The sequence below is a fragment of the Oncorhynchus mykiss genome, chromosome 4 (assembly GCF_057628025.1).
Source record: "Oncorhynchus mykiss isolate SJ-2025 chromosome 4, ASM5762802v1, whole genome shotgun sequence".
NCBI lineage: Eukaryota > Metazoa > Chordata > Actinopteri > Salmoniformes > Salmonidae > Oncorhynchus > Oncorhynchus mykiss.
In genome coordinates this window covers 57,705,401-57,730,750 of record NC_143025.1, presented here as the reverse complement: position 1 = coordinate 57,730,750, position 25,350 = coordinate 57,705,401, and the positions used below count along the sequence as shown (strand labels likewise).

The 25,350-nt window shown below is 42.5% G+C and overlaps 1 protein-coding gene across 2 annotated transcripts in view; it reads left to right on the top strand.

Annotated features, from left to right (window-relative positions):
* Positions 1–25,350, top strand: part of LOC110522024 (acyl-CoA:lysophosphatidylglycerol acyltransferase 1) — an 85,531-nt gene that overhangs the window by 20,679 nt on the left and 39,502 nt on the right. For both annotated transcript variants that reach the window (XM_036975552.2, XM_090232369.1), the window contains exons 3-4: positions 13,618–13,736; positions 22,469–22,564. In XM_036975552.2, coding sequence (XP_036831447.1) covers positions 13,618–13,736; positions 22,469–22,564 — 215 coding nt within the window. The remainder of the gene's footprint in view (positions 1–13,617; positions 13,737–22,468; positions 22,565–25,350) is intronic.

Here is a 25,350-nt window from a genome sequence, read left to right as displayed (position 1 = left end):
TGCTCTATCAAATCATAGACTTAGTTATAACATAACAGACAGAAATATGAGCCTTAGGTCATTAATATGGTCGAATCCGGAAACTATCATCTCAAAAACAAGATGTTTATTCTTTCAGTGAAATACGGATCCGTTCCGTAATTTATCTAAGGGGTGGCATCCATTAGTCTAAATATTCCTGTTTACATTGCACAACCTTCAATGTTATGTCATAATTACGTAGAATTCTGGCAAATTAGGCGGCCCAAACTGTTGCATATACGCTGACTCTGCGTGCAATGAACGCAAGACAAGTGACACAATTTCACCTGGTTGCCTGCTAACCTGGATTTCTTTTAGCTAAATATGCAGGTTTAAAAATATATACTTCTGTGTATTGATTTTAAGAAAGACATTGATGTTCATGGTTAGGTACACATTGGAGCAACGATACGCACCGCATCGACTATATGCAACGCAGGACACGCTAGATAAACTAGTAATATCATCAACCATGTGCAGTTAACTTGTGATTATGATTGATTGTTTTTTATAAGAAGTTTAATGCTAGCTAGCAACTTACCTTGGCTTACTGCATTCGTGTAACAGGCAGTCCCCTCGTGGAGTGCAATGTAATCAGGTGGTTAGAGCATTGGACTAGTTAACTGTAAGGTTGCAAGATTGAATCCCCCGAGCTGACAAGGTGAACGAGGCAGTTACAGTGCCTTGCGAAAGTATTCGGCCCCCTTGAACTTTGCGACCTTTTGCTACATTTCAGGCTTCAAACATAAAGATATAAAACTGTATTTTTTTGTGAAGAATCAACAACAAGTGGGACAGAATCATGAAGTGGAAGGACATTTATTGGATATTTCAAACTTTTTTAACAAATCAAAAACTGAAAAATTGGGTGTGCAAAATTATTCAGCCCCCTTAAGTTAAAACTTTGTAGCGCCACCTTTTGCTGCGATTACAGCTGTAAGTCGCTGGGGGTATGTCTCTATCAGTTTTGCACATCGAGAGACTGACATTTTTTCCCATTCCTCCTTGCAAAACAGCTCGAGCTCAGTGAGGTTGGATGGAGAGCATTTGTGAACAGCAGTTTTCAGTTCTTTCCACAGATTCTCGATTGGATTCAGGTCTGGACTTTGACATGGCCATTCTAACACCTGGATATGTTTATTTTTGAACCATTCCATTGTAGATTTTGCTTTATGTTTTGGATCATTGTCTTGTTGGAAGACAAATCTCCGTCCCAGTCTCAGGTCTTTTGCAGACTCCATCAGGTTTTCTTCCAGAATGGTCCTGTATTTGGCTCCATCCATCTTCCCATCAATTTTAACCATCTTCCCTGTCCCTGCTGAAGAAAAGCAGGCCCAAACCATGATGCTGCCACCACCATGTTTGACAGTGGGGATAGTGTGTTGCATTTACGCCAAACATAACGTTTTGCATTGTTGCCAAAAAGTTCAATTTTGGTTTCATCTGACCAGAGCACCTTCTTCCACATGTTTGGTGTGTCTCCCAGGTGGCTTGTGGCAAACTTTAACCAACACTTTTTATGGATATCTTTAAGAAATGGCTTTCTTCTTGCCACTCTTCCATAAAGGCCAGATTTGTGCAATATACGACTGATTGTTGTCCTATGGACAGAGTCTCCCACCTCAGCTGTAGATCTCTGCAGTTCATCCAGAGTGATCATGGGCCTCTTGGCTGCATCTCTGATCAGTCTTCTCCTTGTATGAGCTGAAAGTTTAGAGGGACGGCCAGGTCTTGGTAGATTTGCAGTGGTCTGATACTCCTTCCATTTCAATATTATCGCTTGCACAGTGCTCCTTGGGATGTTTAAAGCTTGGGAAATCTTTTTGTATCCAAATCCGGCTTTAAACTTCTTCACAACAGTATCTCGTACCTGCCTGGTGTGTTCCTTGTTCTTCATGATGCTCTCTGCGCTTTTAACGGACCTCTGAGACTATCACAGTGCAGGTGCATTTATACGGAGACTTGATTACACACAGGTGGATTGTATTTATCCTCATTAGTCATTTAGGTCAACATTGGATCATTCAGAGATCCTCACTGAACTTCTGGAGAGAGTTTGCTGCACTGAAAGTAAAGGGGCTGAATAATTTTGCACGCCCAATTTTTCAGTTTTTGATATGTTAAAAAAGTTTGAAATATCCAATAAATGTCGTTCCACTTCATGATTGTGTCCCACTTGTTGTTGATTCTTCACAAAAAAATACAGTTTTATATCTTTATGTTTGAAGCCTGAAATGTGGCAAAAGGTCGCAAAGTTCAAGGGGGCCGAATACTTTCGCAAGGCACTGTAACCCACCGTTTCTAGGCCGTCATTGAAAATAATGTGTTCTTAATTGACTTGCCTAGTTAAATTAAAATTAAATAAAGCTGTAACAAACAAAAAAATCAGTGTCCAAATATACCGATTTCCGATTGTTATGAAAACTTGAAATCGGCCCTAATAAATCAGCCATTCCGATTAATCGGTCAACCTCTACTTAAGATGCTATATGAGGATTGAAGCGTCTCCACAGAAGCCATGTTGAACAGAGGCCTTTTTCTCAGCCAAGCACTTTATAACCAAAATCTACCGTGGTTGACGAAGTAGCAAGCCAAACAATTTTCTCTTTCTATGGGTGTCCAAGCATTCCCACACTGTTTCAGCTTTGCTGGCTAATTGTCAGATCAAATAAAATCAAATGTTAATGTAAATTGTCCGGTGGCTATTTGTTTTATGAATTGTTCAGCAGTCTAATGGCTTGGGGGTAGAAGCTGTTGAGGAGCCTTTTGTTCCTAGACTTGGCGCTCCGTTACCGCTTGCCGTGCAGTAACAGAGAAAACAGTCTATAACTTGGGTGACTGGAGTCTCTGACAATTTTATGGGCTTTCCTCTGACACTGCCTATTATATAGGTCCTGGATGGCAGGAAGCTTGGTCCCAGTGATGTACTGGGCCGTTCGCACTACCCCCTGTAGCACCTTTACGATCCAATGCCGATCAGTTGCCATACCAGCCGGTGATGCAACCGGTCAGGAGGATCTCGATGGTACAGCTGTAGAACCTTTTGAGATTCTGGGTACCCATGACAAATCTTTTCTGTCACCTGGAGGGGGATGAGGTTTTTGTCTTAGCATGTCAAAAAGATACAGCAGCACTGTCAAAGCTGTACAAAAAGTCTGCAAACAAGCAAACCCCGGACACGAACTTTGTCTTTACAATAACGCGTTGGTAATAAAGCATAATTTGTTCGACTGCAACTTTTGGGGTAGCTAGCTTTAGCTTGGTACCTAGCTAGCACCAATACAACCATCCTGATAACAATGACCAGTAGAAACTGCAGTCATTTTCATTCTTAGCAATGATTTAGGAATCCTTGCGAGTTAGTATTAGCTAGGTTGCCATTTGTTGTTCGCCTAAAGAAATTGAACTTCAGTTCATGAAAAGCCAGCTACTTAACCCTTTTGCCCAAAGCTAACTTTAGAAGCAGACCTGACCGGATTATGTGTTGTGAAGATAGCCACAATAAGGATTAGGCACAATAGTGGAATTTGCTGTTTGCCTTCAAAATAAAAGTATGTCATTGACAGTGATGCAAATGAATACAAATAGTATAATTATGCCATACTTTTATTTTGAAGGATAACCGCAAAGTCCACTATTGTGGCTAATCCTTATGGTTGCTAGATTCACATAGATGGGTCCGACCACCGTTAATCAAATAAGAACTTTCTATAAATTAGGGTTACTTTAGATGATGACACCTAGCTATATAGTTAACTATAGCTACTGAAACATTGTCATTTTGCTATGTTTTTGGGGAAGAACATTGTTTGCATCCATGAGCTAGCTAGCTTTTTTTATGACCAGCACTCTAGGTGTGCAAGACAACTTTACCAGCATCATAGCATATGAAGAGTTGTGACATGAAATACGAGTGATTATGTAATAACTACGTAAAGAATTAATGAATGTGTTAAATTATTATGTGACCTGCAGTCATACTCAGATCCTGATTGGTCAACAAGCTTATTTGACATGTAATATTGTTGTTTTTTGGGGGCGGGGGACACGCAAAGACCCAAAAACAAATTAACAACGAAACAGCAAGTAAGTGAAAGAAATAGGTTTTGATTATGTTTTACTGGTAATGGGGACATACGTAAATGCCAACAAAGTAACTTTTTTTGTGTGTGTGTGTGTGTGTGTGTAACCTTTATTTAACTAGGCAAGTCAGTTAAAACAAAATCTTATTTACAATGACGGTCCGGTTGACGCTGGGCCAATTGTGCGCCACCCTATGGATCTACAGCCTGGATTTGAACCAGGGACTGTTGTTACGACTCTTGCACTGAGATGCAGTGCCTTAGACCGGTGCGTCTATAAGTGTGTGGTAACTATTTAACTGTATTAGAATGCTTTAAAGGCCGCAAAAATGTTAAATATCGGTTATTGGAATCAGGTTTTTTTGTCAAGGAAAATTTCATATCCGTATCAGGCAAAAATGTCATCAGTGCATCACTAGTTTTAACAGTGGCCAAGTAGGGTACTGTGGCTATTTGATCATAATGTAGGCTTACCAGAGTGGCCTACCATCATTCAGCCTACAGTAGCGATCAATGTGTGGTGTTCAATTAATCTGTTTAATGAGGTGACTTTAAATGTTGTTTGATACAAGAAACCACTTTTCAAAATAAAATGCATTGTTAATTCCATACCATTAATACAGATAATCAGACAAATGATGATACCCTCTACTTAGCTTATTCATACAACACTGCCCCTTTTAAGACAAAAAAAAGGTTATCTGACTCGCTTTTCAAAGATGTCTAGAAATGTACATGTTTTGTGCTCTTGTAGAAAACAATCACTCCCCTATTGCTGATTACAAGTTATCTATATCTGGGCAAATAACTCACTAACTAGCAAATGAAATGAACAAAATGTGCACATGTGGCTACATGCAGCTCTTGCTTTGATCTCAAAACGAGCATCTACTCATGACCACAGCTGTAAACACAGTCCAGTTCAAAGTAAATGGTACAGATCCATATATGGCAATGGTCTATTTGCATATAGGCAGACTGCAGCTCTGATTGGTTATGCCGAATGGTCTGTGTAGAATATGTGCCGAGTCTTGTAAATAGAATCCTACTACTATGCGTTCTGCCCACAAAAAGATCTATTGCATTATTTTTTGTTTCAGTATGTTGCATGAAACCTTGATAGTGTTAACAGGGAAAATTCTAGAACTTGAGTGACGTTTAGGCTCGTGCTTCTCTTTGTGGGTTGATATTTCTTCTGCGCTCTGCGAGGCAGTCTCAGGGCTACTGTGCACCAGCTTAGAGGGAACATTGATTGAGACTTACCCAAACACCAGGGTGTCGCCAGTGTTTTGTGTTAATGTAAGCTCCGGTGTTATTGTTGCCATCAGGAGTGTGATGCATAAGACTTGTGGAGAGCAAAATCAATTACCTCTGCATCATTCAAAACTGTTTTGTGAGGAGTTAGGTTAGCCATTGTTATGTAAATGCCAGCTGACGATGTCGTCCCCACAGTACATATCCCAACCAGAAGCCATGGATTACAGGCAACATCCGCATCAAGCTAAAGGCTATTTAAAAATAAGAATACACATTTTTTAACCATTATTTAACAAGGCAAATCAGTTAAGAACAAATTCTTATTTATGAGGACAGCCTACCGGGAAACAGTGGGTTAACTGCCTTGTTCAGGGGCAGAATGACAGATTTTTACCTTGTCAGCTCAGGGATTCGATCCAGCCACCTTTTCGGTTACTATCCCAATGATCGAGCCACTAGGCTACCTGCTGCCCCACTAGGCTAAAGCTGCCACTTTCAAGGAGCAGGACACTAATCCGGACTCTTATAAGAAATCCTGCTATGCCCTCAGGCAAAGCGTCAATACAGGATTAAGATTGAATCCTACTACACAGCCTCTGACGCTTGTCGGATGTTGCAAGGCTTGAAAATTATTACTGACTACAAAGGGAATCCCAATCGTGAGCCTACCAGATAAGCTAAATGCCTTTTATGCTCACTTCGAGGCAAGCAACACAGAAGCATGCACAAGAGCACCAACTGTTCTGGATGACTGTGTGATTTACCCTCTCGGTAGCCGATGTGAGCAAGACCTTTAAACAGGTCAACATTCACAAAGCCATGGGGCCAGTTGGATTACCAGGAGGTGTACTCAAGGCATGCGCGGACCAACTGGCAAGTGTCCTCACTGACATTTTCAACCGCTCCCTGACCGAGTCTGTAATACCTATAGGTTTCAAGCAGACCACCTTAGTCCCGGTCTCAAGGAAGCGAAGGTAACCTGGCAAATTATTACTGTCCCGTAGCACTCACGTCGATAGCCATGAAGTGCTTTGAAAGTCTGGTCATGGTTCACATCAATAGTATCATCCCGGATACCCTTGGCCCACTCCAATTCGCATACCCAACAGATCCACAAGATGACGCAATCTGTTGCCAGGACAACAGTGTGGTGCCAGGACAACAACCTCTCAATGTGAGCAAGACAAAGGAGCTGATCATGGACTACAAGAAAATACTGGCCGAAAAGGCCCCCATTTAACATTGACAGGGCTGTAGTGGAGCGGGTCGAGAGCTTGTCTACATCACCAACGAACTATCATGGTCCAAACCAGGGGTGGGCAACTCAAGTTTATATAGCCCTTCGTACATCAGCTGATATTTCAAAATGCTGTACAGAAACCCAGCCTAAAACCCCAAACAGCAAGCAATGCAGGTGTAGAAGCACGGTGGCTAGGAAAAACTTAGAGAGGAACCAGGCTATGAGGGGTGGCCAGTTCGCTTCTGGCTGTGCCGGGTGGAGATTATAACAGAACATGGCCAAAATGTTCAAATATTCATAGATGACCAGCAGGGTCAAATAATAATAATCAGTGTTTATTGAGGGTGCAACAGGTCAGCACCTCGGGAGTAAATGTCAGTTGGCTTTTCATTGCTGAGCATTCAGAGTATGCGTCACGACAACGTAGACAAATTCCAAATAGTTTCCATAATGTCCACAGAAACATGCAAAATGTTTTTTTATAATCAACCCTCAGGTTGTTTTTAAAATATATAATCGATAATATATCAACCGCAAATGTCTTTCACAGTAGGAGAGGGGAAAACAATGGCTGTCCAAATTCTGTTGCGCGAGCAAAACTCATGTGACCACTTGACGCGATGTTATCGTTCTGGCTCATTTTTCAAAATAAAAGCCTGAAACTATGTCTGAAGACTGACACCTTGAGGACACGATAGGAAAAGGAATCTGATTCATATCCCTTTAAGTCCAGCAAAGGGAGGCTATGGAACATGGAGTTTTCAAAATAGAAGCCACTTCCTGTTTTGATTTTCCTCAGGGTTTCGCCACCATCCACTTCCTTATGTCTGAAACACAGGCTTCCAGGGAGGGCAATTTTGGGGCTTCACCATGTTTCATCGAAATGTACGTCATCCGCATAGCAGTGAAAGTTAACATTATGTTTTCGAATGACATCACCAAGAGGTAAAATATATAGTGAAAACAATAGTGGTCCTAAAATGGAGCTTTGAGGAACACCTACATTTACAGTTGATTTGTGAGAGGACAAACCATCCACAGAGACAAACTGATATCTTTCCGACAGATAACATCTAAACCAGGCCAGAACTTGTCCGTGTAGATCAATTTCTGTTTCCAATCTCTCCAAAAGAATGTGGTGAATGATGGTATCACAAGCAGCACTAAGGTCTAGGAGCACGAGGACAGATGCAGAGCCTCAGACACGCCATTATAAGGTCATATACCACCTTCACGAGTGCGGTCTCAGTGCTATGATGGGGTCTAAAACCAGACTGAAGTGTTTCGTATACATTGTTTTTTTATATTTTCTGGGTCAAGGTTTGGCTTTTTCAAGATGCTGTATTACTGCCACTTTTAGTGAGTTTGGTACACATCCAGTGGATAGAGAGCTGTTTATTATGTTCAACATAGGGGGGCCATCACAGGAAGCAGCTCTTTCAGTAGTTTAGTTGGAATAGGGTCCAGTATGCAGCTTGATGGTTTAGAGGCCATGATTATTTTTATCATTGTGTCAAGAGATATAAACACTTGAGTGTCTCCCTTGATCCTAGGTACTGGCAAAGTTGTGCAGACTCAGGACAACTGAGCTTTGGAGGAATACGCAGATTTAAAGAGGAGTCCGTAATTTGCTTTCTAATGATCATGATCTTTTCCTCAAAGAAGTTAATGAATTTATCACTGCTGAAGTGAAAGCCATCCTCTCTTGGGGAATGCTGCTTTTTAGTTAGCTTTGCGACAGTATCAAAAATACATTTTGGATTGTTATTTTCCTCTATTAAATAGGATGCTCGAGCAGCGGTGAGGGATCAGCAGTGAGGGATCTTCGATACTGCACTGCACTGTACTGTCTTTCCAAGCTAGTCGGAAGACTTCCAGTTTGGTGTGGCGCCATTTCCGTTCCAATTTTCTGGAAGCTTGCTTCAGAGCTTGGGTATTTTCTGTATACCAGGGAGCTAGTTTCTTATGACACATTTTTTAGTTTTTAGGGGTGCGACTGCATTGCGCAAGGTTAAATTGAGTACCTCAGGTGGTTAACTGATTTTTGTCCTCTGACGTCCTTGGGTAGGCAGAGGGAGTCTGGAAGAGCATCTAGGAATCTTTGGGTTGTCTGAGAATTTATAGCATGACTTTTGATGTTCCTTGGTTGGGGTCTGAGCAGATTATTTGTTGTGATTGCAAACGTAACAAAATGGTGGTCCGATAGTCCAGGATTACGAGGAAAAACATTAAGATCCACAGCATTTATTCCATTGGACAAAACTAGGTCCAGAGTATGACTGTGGCAGTGAGTAGGTCCGGAGACATGTTGGACAAAACCCACTGGGTCGATGATGACTCCGAAAGCCTTTTGGAGTGGGTCTGTGGACTTTTCCATGTGAATATTAAAGTCACCAAAAATGTGAGTATTATCTGCCATGACTACAAGGTCAGGGAACTCAACGAGGAACGCTGTATATGACCCAGGAGGTCTGTAAACAGTAGCTTTAAAATGTGATTGAATAGGCTGCATAGATTTCATGACTAGAAGCTCAAAAAACAAAAATGTCTTTTTTTATTTTAGTTTACATTTTTTTTTACATTTGCTATCGTAAATGTTAGCAACACCTCCGCCTTTGCGGGATGTGCTGGGGATATGGTCACTATTGTAACCAAGAGGTGAGGCTTCCATTTAACACAGTAAATTCATCAGGCTTGAGCCATGTCTGTCAGGCCAATCATATAGAAATTATGATCAGTGATTAGTTCATTGACTATAACTGCCTTGGAAGTTAGGTAGCCCTATTTTGAGATGAGGTATCACAATCTCTTTCAATAAAGGAATGGAGGAGGTCTTTATTCCAGTGAGATTGCTAAGGCGAACACCGCCATGTTTAGTTTTGCCCAACCTAGGTCGAGGCACAGACGCTGTCTCAATGGGGATAGCTGAGCTGAGTACACTGACTGTGCTAGTGGCAGACTCCACTAAGCTGGCAGGCTGGCTGGCTAACAGCCTGCTTCCTGGCCTGCACCTTATCTCATTGTGGAGCTAGGGGAGTTAGAGCCCTGTCTATGTTCGTAGATAAGATGAGAGCCCGCCTCCAGATAGGATGGAGTCCCGTCACTTCTTAACAGGCCAGGTTTGGTCCTGTTTGTGGATAAGTCCCAGAAAGAGGGCCAATTATCTACAAATTATATATTTTGGGAGGGGCAGAAAACAGTTTAACCAGCAATTGTGAGACTGCTGTAGAGCTCATCACTCCGCTGAACTGGGAGGGGGCCGGAGACAATTACTCGATGCCGACACATCTTTCTAGATGATTTACACGCTAAAGCTATGTTGCGCTTGGTGACCTCTGAATGTTTCATCCTAACATTTTTGGTGACGACGTGGATAACAATATCTCTATACTCTCTACACTCGCCAGTTTTAGCTTTAGCCAGCACCATCTTCAGATTAGCCTTAACGTCGGTAGCCCTGCCCCCTGGTAAACAGTGTATGATCGCTGGATTATTTGTTTTAAGTCTAATACTGCGAGTAATGGAGTTGCCAATGACTAGGTTTTTCAATTTGTCAGAGCTAATGGTGGGAGACTTCAGCTTCTCAGACCCTGTAACGGGAGGAGAAGAGACCAGAGAAGGCTCGGCCTCTGACTCCGACCCGGAGTCCGGAGAACCGGTTGAAGGTTTCTGTTGGCTGAATGAGTGAATGAGCATTCCTTCAGCATTTCCTTCCCAGAAGCCTTGAGAAAATTGTCTGGCTGCGGGGACCTTGCGAGGGGATTTATACTACTATCTGTACTTACTGGTTGCACAGATGCTGTTTCATCCTTTCCTACACTGAAATTACCCTTGCCTAACGATTGCGTCTGAAGCTGGGCTTGCAGCACAGCTATCCTCGCCATAAGGCGATCCTTGTCCTGTATATTATAGTACAGCAACGGCAATTAGAAGGCATCATGTTAATGTTACTACTTAGCGAAGCCACGTCCAGATAAAGCGTCCGGGGTGAAAAAAATGGAATGAAAAATGTCGAGCAAGGGGAGAAAAAATATAAACGGTAATTAAAAAGTAAAAAACGTAAAGTTGGCAGGTAGCAAAGTAAGGTTAGCAACAAACCGCATAGCAGCACGTAAACAAGTCTACAAGTTGTGACTGGAAATAACTTTCCAAATGCAAAACCAGGCCCTCTTGGACTGGAATTGCCCACCCCTGGTCCAAACACACCAAGACAGACACGAAGAGGGCATGACAAAACCTTTTCCCCCTCAGGAGACTGAAAAGTTTTGGCATGGGTCCCCGTTTCTCAAAGTTATACAGCTGAACCGTCGAGAGCATCCTGACCGGTTGCATCACCGCCTGGTATGGCAACTGATCGGCATCTGACCATAAGGTGCTACAGGGGGTAGTGCGAACGGCCCAGTACATCACTGGGGCAAAGCTTCCTGCCATCCAGGACCTATATAATAGGCGGCGTCAGAGAAATGCACAAAAAAATTGACCATACTCCAGTCACCCAAGTCATAGACTGTTCTCTCTGCTACCGCACGGCAAGCAGTACTGGAGCGCCAGGTCAAGGACCAAAAGGCTCCTCAACAGCTTCTACCCCAAGCCATGAGACTGCTGAACAATTAGTCAAATGCCCACCCAGACTAGCCTGTATCCCCGCACAAGGAAGACAGTAGCAGCAGTGTGTGTTGGGCTTTTAGTGAGTGTGTGGGTAGAGTCCAGTGTGTGTGCATAGTCAGTGCAGGAGAGTTAGTGCAAAAAAAGGTCAATGCAGATAGTCCGGGTAGCTATTTATCAGTTTTGTTTAGCAGTCATGGCTTAGGGGTAAAAGCGGTTCAGGGTCCTGTTGGTTCCAGACTTAGTTCGCTGGTACTGTTTGCTGTGCGGTAGCAAAGAAAACAGTCTATCGCTTGGGTAGCTGGAGTCTTTGACAATTTTTTTGACCTTCCTCTGACACCGCCTGGTATAGAGGTCCTGGATGGCAGGGAGTGACAGTCGATGGCTTGGGTGGCTGGAGTCTTTGACAATTATTTTGGCCTTCCTCTGAGACTGCCTTGTGTAGAGGTCTTGGATGGCTGAACAAAACGGATAAATAGTTAATCAAATGGCTACCCGGTCTATCTGCATTGACTCTTTTTTTGCACCAACTCTCCTGCACCTTACTATGCACACACACTGGACTCTACCCACACACTCACACTTAATTACACCCCAAAACACACACACGATCCAAAAAATGGCTTTTCCTTGTTAAACAAAGCCACAGCGTGCCTGAGAGGGCAATAACCCCTCTATGTTCTGCTCTCACGAGAGAGAACTCACAACCATGACACAAGATAGGAAAGCAACTGGACCCTAAAAGGGACCCGTAGTGCCCTATTGACAGTTCTACAGCTGCACCATTGAGAGCATCTTGACTGGCTGCATCACCGCTTGGTACGGCAAGATCTACAGCTGCACCAAGTTTTACAGCTGCACCATTGATAGCATCTTGAGTGGCTCCATCACCGCTTGGTACGGCATCTGCAAGGCACCTTATCGTAAGGTGCTACAGAGGGTGGTGAGTACAGCCCAGCTAGAACTTTTTGAGGTCTGCTGTATCCATGGCCTAGTGAGACATGGGTGCTGCCCCGCGGAGATGGAAATTGAAAAGCCTGAGCCTTCTGGGTAGAACAATCTTCCTTTCATTTGTCCAACTCTGGCTTTAGCTCTATAGTGAAACCCCAACAGTCTCTCCAGGTCTCCAGTGGGGTTAAATATGCACTGTCGTCCAAGTGAGTTAAATTACAAAAGAAGATCGTCCATTTGTTATGTGGGAGGCCCGTTGTTGTCCCCCCCCCCCCATGTTGGCACAAAGTTAGTTTTTTCCTTTGTGGCGACTCCTGTGTTTAGTGTCAATAGGGCGCTACGGGCGGCACAGTTACTGAAGGAGTTCGTTTGGCATCTATTGAATAGGGGGTGCCAATGTAAATCAGCCAGAAGAATGGAGACCAAGAGATCTGCTTTAATGAGCTGAGATGCTAGAGACTAGCCCATGTCCATTTTGAAATCAAAGTGGCATGGTGTTTTAAGGCATGTGGCTTAATGGCTTATTTTAAGGCGACACTTTCTCTTCAAGACAAGTATAGAATATGTTGAGTCCTTTTTAGGGTCCAGTTGCTTTCCTATCTTGTGTTTTGGTTGTGAGTTATCTCTCGTGAGAGCACAACATAGAGGGGTTATCGCCCTCTCAGGCACCCTGTGGCTTTGTTTATCAAGGAATAGCTATTTTCGGATCATGTAAATACACATAGTCCACTTTCATGAGAACTTTTCCCACCTTGAGAAAACAATTCTGATCTAACTTGTTCCAAAATGTAGGCCTACAAGTTGTAATTTGCCATTAGAAGTTGATTTTTAAATCATGTTTACGGCCACTTTAATAATGTTTACATACTGCTTTAATTATCTCATATACATATATATACACACACATATTTTTATATATATATATATATATATATATATATATATAAGATCGAGCAATGTCGGAGTGGGATCGGCTAAAATACAGTAGAATAGATATAATATATATATATATATATATATACACACAATATTCTATTCTACTGTATTTTAGTCGATGCCACTCTGACATTGCTCAATCTAATATGTATATATTTCTTAATTCCATTATTTTACTTTTAGATTTGAGTGTATTGTTGTGAATTGTTAGATATTACTGCCCTGTTGGAGCTAGGGACAAGCATTTTGCTACACATCTGCTAAATATGTCTGTGACCAATAAAAATTGATTTTAATATGATGGCCTAGCTAGGGATTTTGAGATAATTAGTGCACAATCACTGTGGTCTTGAATGGCTCAGTTGATGGCGCATGGCGATTGCAAGCCCAGGATTGTGGGTTCGATTCCTGGGGCCACCTATATGTAAAACTGCATGCATGCATGACTAAGTCTCTTTGGACTAAAGCGTCTGCTAAAATGGCATAGGATGTGTCCACTAACTCCACTTGTGTTGTCTTGTCCAGTGATGGAATGGGGCGACGACGTAAGGCCCCTTTCTGAAGAGGAAGCCATGGTCATCGTCAACCACCAAGCCACAGGGGACGTGTGCACACTCATGATGTGCTTGCAGGACAAGGGCACGGTAAGAGACTCCTCCAAAGTTGGCAATGTAGCCTCCTAGAACAGTGTTTTTTTTTTAAATGTTAAACATCTTCTCCAATTTATTGTAGCCCTGAACTAGCTCACTGATTTGACCTTATCAAGAGCTTGATAATTATTTGATAATTATATTCAATCAGGCGTTCTAGCTCTAAAATAGTTCAAATACATGGCTAGGGGTCCCCGAGGAGAGGTTTGAAAACCCCTGTCCTAGACTACAAATAAATTCAAGTGAATTCAGGGAGGAACAAATTAAATTTAAGAGGTAGGCCTATTTCTTTAAACAAATCTTTAAACAAATTAAACAAAATGTCTTGAATTGACTGGTACTGAAATGAATTGAACTCATTCAACCCACTCGGGCACTTGATTAAGATCTGAAATGTGTCTGGGGATTTCTAGTTTCATGGTCTGGGTGTGATATCATGTTTAATATCCTGCTCAAGGGGAACTGATGGTTGTGTGTGGGTTGGAATGTTTATTAAAGCAGTTATGTTCTCTCAGCCTATGTCTTCAATGAAGGTATGCTGAGCCACTGACTTGGAGTATCAGATGAATGATGTTTCTGAAATGACTAGCTAGCCATTGTAGCTGCAGGACCAACTGACTATCTAGTATCTGCACACTATCTGGATTTTTGTTTTTTAGGGTGTAGCTTCCATCAATGTAATTGTCTTATTAGAAATGAAATAATCTCTCAAATGTCGCTATTTTTAAAACAATTTTATCCACCAGAAAATAAACCAGAGCAAATAATACAACCGATAGTGGTTAAACTCAAAAATACTAATAGATAAAAACATACATACTTTTTTGAATTTTTTGTATAATCTTTTATAAGTGATATCATAAATAGGACTGGTGGAGTTGTGTCACACATGCAGCTAACACAAATAAATGGAAATGTCTGCTCTTCCCAAAATTACAACCCACTAAATTGCAGCATTACCGCAAAACAGGAAGAGGAAATTGGAAGGGGGAAAAAGTAGAGAACTTGTCTGTCGGTCCTGCATTTTAAAGACCGTTGGTTAAAGAAAAATGTGATAACTAAAAAAGTGTTCCAGTTTCATTTAAGGACCAAAAAAATGACAGCTGTGCCATATAGATGGCAAAATAGTTGGGGAAGAGATTTTCGACGTGCCGATTTCATGGCACATTGTTTATGAACTCTTACGCAAATCGACTCAAAATTCTTGCAACCAATAGAATGGTCTGTCTGTGTGTCTGTCTGTCCCATTCCAGCTCTGCAGATTTTGCTGCGAAAAGACAGAATCATTAGATCATTTATTTTGGTACTGTCCATATGTAGCTTGTTTTTGGTCAGGTGCAGGAATGGCTGAAGAATTGCAACATTTACCTGGAGCAAACTCTGCAGATAGCTCTACTGGGTGATCTGAAAAGTCAATCAATCAATCATATAATAATAGTTTTAGCAAAAATAATTATTTTAATTTACAATCTGTAGAAATGATGAGAATAGAAAGGTTTAGAACTTTTGTGAAACATCACAGCGCAGTTAAGATATATGGCAAATAGAAATCCAATATGGATGGTGTTAAGAGATGGGAGGGGATGAATGGAGCTGAAGGTTGGGAATAAAACCAACTAATAACAACAAGATAACTAATGTAAAACATACTGTGTCCGTAAAGAGTATATAGGTTTAGAACTTGGTGAAATAGACTGTGCCCGTTAAATGTATAAGGTGGAAGTAGAAGCCCTAAGCGTTGTTGTTTACTAGTTTACTCTAATTAGGGGAAGGGTGGGTAGGGTTAGAAAGTAATAAAGGAAAATATATTTTTGAAAAGATGAATGTTTATTTAACCAGGTAGGCCAGAACAAGTTCTCATTTACAACTGCGACCTGGCCATGATAAAGCAAAGCAGTGTGACACAAACACAGAGTTACACATGGAGTAAACAAACGTACAGTCAATAACACAATAGAAAAGTCTATATACAGTGTGTGCAAATGAAGTAAGATTGAGGTAAGGCAATGAATAGGCCATAGTGGCGAAATAATGACAATTTAGCAATTAAACACTGGAGATAGACGTGCAAGTAGAGATACTGGGGTGCAAAGGAGCAAAATAAATAAATAGATATGGGGATGAGGTAGTTGGGTGGGCTAATTACAGATGGGCTATGTACAGATCCAATGATCTGTAAGCTGCTCTGTGACAGCTGATGCTTAAAGTGAGGGAGATATGGAGCTGGAGATATGCGTCTCCAGCTTCAGTGATTTTTGCAGGTACTTCTAGTCATTGACAGCAGAGAACTGGAAGGAAAGGCGGCCAAAAGAGGAGTTGGCTTTGGGGGTGACCAGTGAGAGATACCTGCTGGAGCGCGTGCTACAGGTGGGTGCTGCAATGGTGACCAGTGAGCTGAGATAAGGCGAGGCTTTACCTAGCAAAGACTTATAGATGACCTGGAGCCAGTGGGTTTGGCGATTCTAGATTTAATTTTGGATTGGAGATGCTTAATGTGAGTCTGGAAGGCGATTTTACAGTCTAACCAGACACCTAGGTATTTGTAGTTGTCCACATATTCTAAGTCAGAACCGTCCAGAGGAGTAATGCTAGACGGGCGGGCAGGTGCGGGAGGCGATCGGTTGAAGAGCATGCATTTAGTTTTACTTGCATTTAAGAGCAGTTGGAGGCCATGGAAGGAGAGTTGTATGGCATTGAAGCTCGTCTGGAGGTTTGAATTGAACCCTGTGGCACCCCCATAGACTGCCAGAGGTCCGGACAACGATCTGACACACTGAACTCTGTCTGAGAAGTAGTTGGTGAACCAGGCGAGGCAGTCATTTGAAAAACCAAGGCTGTTGAGGCTGCCGATAAGAATGTGCTGATTGACCGAGTCGAAAGCCTTGGCCAGGTCGATGAATACGGCTGCACAGTATTGTCTTTTATCGATGGCGGTTATGATATCGTTAGGACCTTGAGTGTATCTGAGGTGCACCCATGACCAGCTCGGAAACCAGATTGCATAGCGGAGAAGGTACGGTGGAATTCGAAATGGTCGGAGATCTGTTTAACTTGGCTTTCGAAGACCTTGGAAGGCAGGGTAGGATAGACATAGGTCTGTAACAGTCTGGGTCTAGTGTCTCCCTCTTTGAAGAGGGGGATGACCGCGGCAGCGTTCCAATCTTTGGGAATCTCAGACGATACGAAAGAGGTTGAACAGGCTAGTAATAGGGGTCGAATGTACAGTACCGTTCAAAAATTTGGGTCACTTAGGAATGTTTTTTTAAAGAAAAGCACAAAGTCCATTAAAACAACGTCAAATTGATCAGAAATACAGTGTCGACATTGTTATTGTTGTAAATGACTATTGTAAGGAAACGGCTGTACGCCTATGTAGATATTCCATTAAAAACCAGAGGCTCATTATCAGCAACCATCATTCCTGTGTTCCAGTGGCACATTGTGTTAGCTAATCCAAGTTTATAATTTTAAAAGGCTAATTGATCATTAGAAAACCCTTTTGCATTTGTTAGCACAGCTGAAAACTGTAGTACTGATTAAAATAGCAATAAAACTGTCCGCCTTTAGACTAGTTGAGTATCTGGAGCATCGGCATTTGTGGGTTTGATTACAGGCACAAAATGTCCAGAAACAAAGCATTTTCTTCTGAAACTTGTCAGTCTATTCTTGTTCTGAGAAATGAAGGCTATTCCATGCGAGAAATTGCCAAGAAACTGAAGATCTCGTACAACGCTGTGTACTACTCCCTTCACAGAACAGTGCAAACTGGCACTAAAAAGAAATGGAAAGAGGAGTGGGAGGCCCCGGTGCACAACTGAGCAAGAGGACAAGTATATTAGTGTCTAGTTTGAGAAACAGATGCCTCACAAGTCCTCAACTGGCAGCTTCTATAAATAGTACCCGCAAAACACTAGTCTCAACGTCAACAGTGAAGAGGTGACTCCGGGATGTTGGCCTTCTTGGCAGAGTTCCTCTGCCCAGTGTCTGTGTTCTTTTGCCCATATTAATCTTTTCTTTTTATTGGTCAGTCTGAGATATGGCTTTTTCTTTGCAACTCTGCCTAGAAGGCCAGCATCCCGGAGTCACCTCTTCACTGTTGACGTTGAGACTGGTGTTTTGCGGGTACTATTTAATGAAGCTATTTCTGATCAATTTGATGATATTTTAATTGACAAAAAAATGTTTTTTCTTTCAAAACAAGGAAAGTGACCTCAAACGTAACAGTCTTATTCTAAAGTTGATTAACCTCTCTGGGATATTCGGGATGGTAGCGTCCCACCTCAACAACAGCCAGTGAAAGTGCAGGGCCCCAAATTCAAAACAACAGAAATCCCATAATTAAAATTTCACACCATTCTAAAGATACACTTGTTGTAAATCCAGCCACATTGTCCGGTTTCAAAAAGGCTTTACGACGAAAGCACACCAAATGTTTTAGGTCATTCCCCAGTCACAGAAAAACACAGCCATTTTTCCAGCCGAAGAGAGGAGTCACAAAAAGCAGAAATATAGATACAATTAATCACTAACCTTTGATCTTCATCAGATGACACTCATAGGACTTCATGTTACACAATACATGTATGTTTTGTTCGATAAAGTACATTTTTATATCAAAAAACCTAGTTTACATTGGCGCGTTACATTCAGTAGTTCCAAAACATCCAGTGATTTTGCAGAGAGCCAAATAAATTTTCAGAAATACTCATAATAAACATTGATATAAGACAAGTGTTATGCATGGAATTTTAGATCCACTTCTCCTTAATGCAACCGCTGTGTCAGATTTCAAAAAGGTTTTTACCGAAAATGCACACCATGCAATAATCTGAGTACGGCGCTCAGACAACAAAACAAGCCATACAGATATCCACCATGTTGTGGAGTCAACAGTCAGAAATATCATTATAAATATTCACTTACCTTTGAATGATCTTCATCAGAATGTACTCCCAGGAATCCCAGTTCAACAATAAATGTTTGATCTATAAAGTCCATCATTTGTCCAAATACCTCTTTTTTGTTTGCGCATTTATCCAAATTCATGAGGTGCGAGCAAACAAAGTCAAAAAGTTCTGTTACAGTCCGTAGAAACATATCAAACGATGTATAGAATCAATCTTTAGGAGGTTTTTATCACAAATCTTTAATAATGTTCCAACGGGAGAATTCCTTTGTCTTCAGAAATGCAATGGAACGCAAGCTAACTCTCACGTGGATGCGCGTGGTCAGCTCATGGCACTCTGGCAGACCCCTAACTCATTCAGCTCCCATCCCCCTCCTTCACAGTAGAAGCCTGAAACAAGGTTCTAAAGACTGTTAACATCTAGTGGAAGCCTTTGGAAGTGCAATATGACCCCATAGACACTGTATATTCGATAGGCAAAGTTGAAAAACTACAAACCTCAAATTTCTCACTTCCTGGTTGGATTTTTTCTCAGGTTTTTGCCTGCCATATGAGTTCTGTTCTACTCAGACATCATTCAAACAGTTTTAGAGACTTCAGTGTGGTTTCTATCCAAATCTACTAATTATATGCATATTCTAGCTTTTAGGACTGAGTAGCAGGTGGTTTACTCTGGGCACCTTTTTATCCAAGCTACTCAATACTGCCCCCCTGTCCCAAAGAAGTTAAATTGATGAAGAAAAAAAAACAATCTACATACAATACCCCATAATGACAAAGCAAAAACAGTTTTTTAGACATTTTTGCTAATTTATAAAGAATTAAAAAATATCACACTTACATAGGTATTTAGACCCTTTACTCAGTACTTTGTTGAAGCACTTTTGGCAGCGATAACAGCCTCGAGTTATCTTGGGTTTTGCGCCACAAGCTTGGCACTTGGGTTTTGCGCTACAAGCTTGGCACAAGCTTGACACATTCTGGATTCGAGTCCAGACTCTGTCGATGGCCGGCCGCGACCGGGAAACCCATGGAGCGGCACACAATTGGCCCAACACTGTCCGGGTTAGGGGAGGGTTTGGCCTGCAGGGATGTCCTTATCCCATCACGCACTAGCGACTCCTGTGGCGGGCTGGGTGCAGTGCACGCTGACACAGTCTCCGGGTGCACAGTGTTTCCTCTGACACAGTGGTGCGGCTGGCTTCGAGGTTAAGTGGCCATTGTGTCAAGAAGCTGTGCGGCTTGGTTGGGTTGTGTTTCAGAGGACGCATGGCTCTCGACCTTCAACTCTCACGAGTCCGTAGGGGATTTGCAGCGATGAGACAAGACTGTAACTACCAATTGGAGACTGTGAAATGGGGTAAAAGTAACAAAAAATAAATAAAAGGACATTTCGAGACTTGTCCCGAAGCCACTCCTGCATTGTCTTGGCTGTGTACATAGGGTCGTTGTCCTGTTGGAAGGTGAGCCTTCGCCTCAGTCTGACGTCCTGAGTGTTCTGGAGTAGGTTTTCATTAAGGATCTCTCTGTACTTTGCTCTGTTCATCTTGCCTGAATCCTGACTGGTCTCCCAGTCCCTGCTGCTGAAAAACATCCCCACAGCATGATGCTGCCACCATCATGCTTCACCGTAGGGATGGTGTCAGGTTTCCTCCAGCCGTGACTCTTGGCATTCAGGCCAAGGAGTTCAATCTTGCTTCTCTTGGTCTGATAGTCTCCAAGCGGGCTGTCATGTGCCTTTTACTGAGGAGTGGCCTCCGTCTGGCCATTCTACCATAAAGGCCTGATTGGTGGAGTGCTGCAGAGATATATTTTTGTTAGCAGCATGTGTGACCACCTATTTATGATATCATTTACAAAGATTATACTTTTTTAAATATAAAAAATATATATTATATTTGAGTTTAAACATAATATTTGTTAGATTATTTGTTCTGTCTTTTCTGGTAGATTAAACCAAAATTGCATCTAACTTTCTATGGCTTGTTTTAAAAATAGCGATATTTTGGAGATTCAATTTTCAAATAGGTTTGCCAAAGATAAGATATCGTCATTTTCCTCTTTCATATTTGCCCAAAATGACAGTTCTACTGGGTCAAAGTCAACGATAGATCGGATAAAAGGACCGAGACAATGACTAAACGCCTCAGCCTGATGTTAAAATCCAGTGTTTGTCTTGAGAATGTCACATTTTACTAATTGAAGGTGTTTCAAGAGTTTTGCAAATTGAGTGTTGAAAAGGTAATGTATTGTTAGTCAAACAGCATTCACGGCCCACATGCAGTATTTTACATTCTTTCCAGTCCAATATAACCGTTGAAGGCGTATTTTGTGTCGACACCATTCATAAAACCTTTTACTTTAGGTAACAAGCTTTCAGTATCCATCTAGTGAAGTTTCTGGGCCAGCAGCTGACACAATACTGTACTCTGGCTAGCCAGCAGGTATCGGATTCTCAGCCTCCCTCCCGTTTAACCTGAAATGATTGGCCTGTCTTGTGATGAGATGTGAGGTCCTACTCCCTCAGCCAGTGTCTGCGTCCCAAACTCACTGGTTGTGTCCCAAATAGCACCCTATTTCCTATAGACCACTACTTTTGACCAGAGCCCTATGGGCCCTCTTTAAAAATAATGCACTGTAAAGGGAGTGCCATTTGGGACGTACACTACACTGTGAACACAATCAGGACCAAACATCGCCACGGCCTTGGCTCAGCTACAAAAGACCAATCGATAGGTTTACTTAATCCAATTACTATTTATCTGGCCCACTCCTATTTCTCTGGCAGCACTGCTCTCTGGCAGCACTGCACTGTCTCTTCATGCTTCAGGGGTGGAACTGTGACCAGGGTGGTTGTGGCTTTGACCTGGCTTACAGAGGGAGGACGACTCCTGATGTTTTGACGAGCAGTGAATTAATATTGACAGGGACATTTGGATGGAATGGTATAAAAGACACATGTTTATACCTGTTCATCTCCTTGTCTGCGAGGTTTGTCAGTTGATAGGCTGCTATATCTACAGTGAATGATTGAGTCGTTTTCCCCCTTTGTTTCTATGAACTTCCATCCTAGTGGTCCAGTTTGTGTTTTTAGCCAACTCCTCTCTGTGTTTTGTTCATTGCTATGCCAAACATGACACTAAGAGAAGAGTTGGCTATAGTTTGTGACCTAGGCTAAAAAAAAACAGAAGAAAATAAAACCGTATGATAGAGGAGCCTAGAAATGGCTGTGGTTTCTGCAGCCTAAGCGACAGTCATAGTGTATAACTTCACACAATTGCCCTACCCATCACCCCCTCTGTGGTGGGTAGAGCCACTGGGGAAGGGGCTGGTGCTCCTGTCCTGTACTCCCTCCAGGACAGTACATTCCTTGGTGGAGCAGGACTGCCAAACCCACACGCAGCCCTCTGCCATCCCAGGGATGAGCCCTTGGTTTGGAGGGTTAAGGGTTTTTTCTACTGGGGCTGCCAGGAGGTGGTGGTGAGCGGGGGGCTAGTTGAGCTGTGGTGCACAAACATGATCTACCTCATCAACTGCATTCTCAGCCTAGTTATGCTCTTAGTGCATAAAGAAGGAAGTGGCGAAAATGCCACAAGGGGCCAAAGCTTCTCACTGGGACTTAGAGTTATGTAAATTGTCTATGCCTGCCTGCCTACATACCTATGGCTATATAGACTGTGTGTGCAGACCACGATGGCTACAAACAGTAGACTGAGCGTGTGTGCAGACTGCAGAACTATGACTTCATAGTCTCAGCGTAAGTGTGTGCCTGCCTATAGATTGTGTCTGTATGACCAGTCTGTAATGTTCTCTCCTTTAGGTGGTGAGGAAGATGATGTGGTTAATGGACCACGTGTTCAAGTACACCAACTTTGGCCTGGTGTCTCTCATCCACGGGGACTTCTTCATCAGACAGGTGAGACAGACACACTCCGAGACCTCTATCTAGGAGGCTTTTACTCGGCTGACAACTATCTCATCACAACTGTTTTTGTGATAGGATATTTTTGATGTGGTCTGACTGGTTTAGTGGTCATGCCGCAGCTTCTGGCACACATACGGCGTTGGCATAGGTTTGAATTTGGCCAACTGCACTTTGACACACTGTCATCGTCCTGATCTGTTCAATGAAATCCGAAAATAACTTCAAATATATGCTTAACAAAAAGATAAACGCAACATGTAAAGTCTTGGTCCCATGTTTCATGAGCTGAAATAAGATCTCAAATGTTCTATACGCACATAAAGCTGATTTCTGTCCAAATTTGGGCACAATTGTTTACATCCCTGTTAGTGAGCATTTCTCCTTTGCCAAGATACTCCTTCAACCTGACAGGTGTGTTATATCCAAAAAGCTGATTAAACAGCATGAGCATTACACAGGTGCACTTCATGCTGGGGACAATAAAAGGTCACTCTAAAATGTGCAGTTTTGTCACAACACAATGCCACAGATGTCTCAAGTTTTGAGGGAGCGTGCAATTGGCATGCTGACTGCAGGAATGTCCACCAGAGCTGTTGCCAGATAATTTTGTTAATTTCTCTACCATAAGCCACCTCCAACGTCGTTTTAGAGAATTTGGCAGTACATCCAAATGGTCTCACAACCGCAGACCATGCCATCCCAGGACCTCCACATCCGGCTTCTACATCTGTGGGATCGTCTGAGACGAGCCACCCGGATAGCTGATGAAACTGAGGAGTATTTCTTTCTGTATTAAAGCCCCTTTGTGGGGAAAACAAATTTTTATTGGCTGGGCCTTGGGTCCCCAGTGGGTGGGCCTGGCTCCACCCATGGTTGCGCCCCTGCCCAGTCATTTTGTTCACTATAGTTTTATATTTTCACCAATGTGTATATTTGTGTAATGAAATGGTGACATTGCAAGCCCCACGAGTTAGCATTTTATTACATCCACACACACAGCCACTCATTTAACATGCACTCCAGCTGAGCAGTATATCAGCTCGGCAGCAGGCAGGAAATGGCTACAGCCTCCTCCTCGAACAGGGACACAGCCAGGCAGGCCCAGTGGACAGCACAGTAGAGCAGTGTTATGGTACAGTAGTCCAGCCGCTGGCCCGAAGTGGCCCTGAGCAGCTGGAAGAGAATGGAACAGAGATGCTCTCTGCATGGGTGACAGACAGAGAGGCAGGCAGACGGACGGGTGACTGGCAGCTGATTCATTTGCTTGCTGGCCCAGCAGTTCTATTCAAATCAAATTAAAGTTTGGGGACACCTCATTCATGGGTTTTTCTTTATTTGAACTCTTTACTAGATTGTAGAATAGTAGTGAAGACATCAAAACTATGAAATAACACATGAAATCATGTAGTAACCAAAAAAGTGTTAAACATATCCAAATATGTTTTTGTTTCTTCAAAGTAGCCACCGTTTGCCTTGACGACGGCTTTGCACACTCTCAGCATTCAACCAAATTCATGAGGTAGTCACCTGGAATGCTTTTCCAACATTCTTGAAGGAGTTCCCACATGTGCTGAGCACTTGTTGGCTGCTTTTCCTTCACTATGTGGTCCAACTCATCCCTAACCATCTCAATTGGGTAGAGGTTTGGTGATTGTGGAGGCCAAGTCATCTGATGCAGCACTCCATCACTCTCCTTCTTGGCCAAATAGCCCTTCCACAGCCTGAAGGTGTGTTTTGGGGCATTGTCATGTTGAAAAACAAATGATTGTCCCACTAAGCGCAAACCAGATGGGATGACGTATCGCTGCAGAATGCTCTGTTAGCCATGCTGGTTAAGTGTGCCTTGAATTCTAAATAAATCACAAAGTGTCAGCAGCAAAGTACCCCACACCATCACACCACCACCTCCATGCTTTGTGGTGGGAACCACACTTGCAGAGGGAACCACACTTGCGGAGATCATCTGTTCAACTACTCTGCATCTCACAAAGACACCGTGGTTGGAACCAAAAATCTCAAATTTGGACTCATCAGTCTAGAGGACAGATTTCCACCGATTTAATGGCCATTGATCGTGTTTCTTGACACAAGCAAGTCTCTTCTTATTGGTGTCCTTTAGTAGGGGTTTCTTTGCAGCAATTTGACCATGAAGACCTGATTCACTCAGTCTCCTCTGAACAGTTGATGTTGAGATGTTACTTGAACTCTGAATCATTTATTTGGACTGTAATCTGAGGTGCAGTTAATTGCCGATTTCTGAGGCTGGTGACTCTAACTCTGTAGCAGAGGTAACTTCTGGGTCTTCCTTTCCTGTGGCAGCCCTCATGAGAGCCAGTTTCATCACAGTGCTTGATGGTTTTTGCGACTGCACTTGAAGAAAGGGGGGCGTATGGCAATATACCACTGCTAAGGGCTAACATAACACAACACACAACATGATAGCCAGTGAATTAGAATGTTTTGTTCCTGCGCAGTGTGTCAAGTACCATGCTCTTTACTTAGACTGACTTGCATGCACTCATACAAACAAGATGGCGCATGCCAACACAAACTGGAGGAAAGGTCAATGTCCTGAAGAAACATTTTCTGCTCGCTTCAGCTTTCCAAAAGTATGTTTTATGGTAGTGGAATTAGTTTAGATGTTTAAATTTAGACATAACCGACACTTCAAATAACAACGTACTGTAGGCTACAATGAGCTCCAAAAGTATTGGGACAGTGCAAATTATTTTGTTTTGGAACTGTACTCCAGCACTTTTGGATTTGAAATGATACAT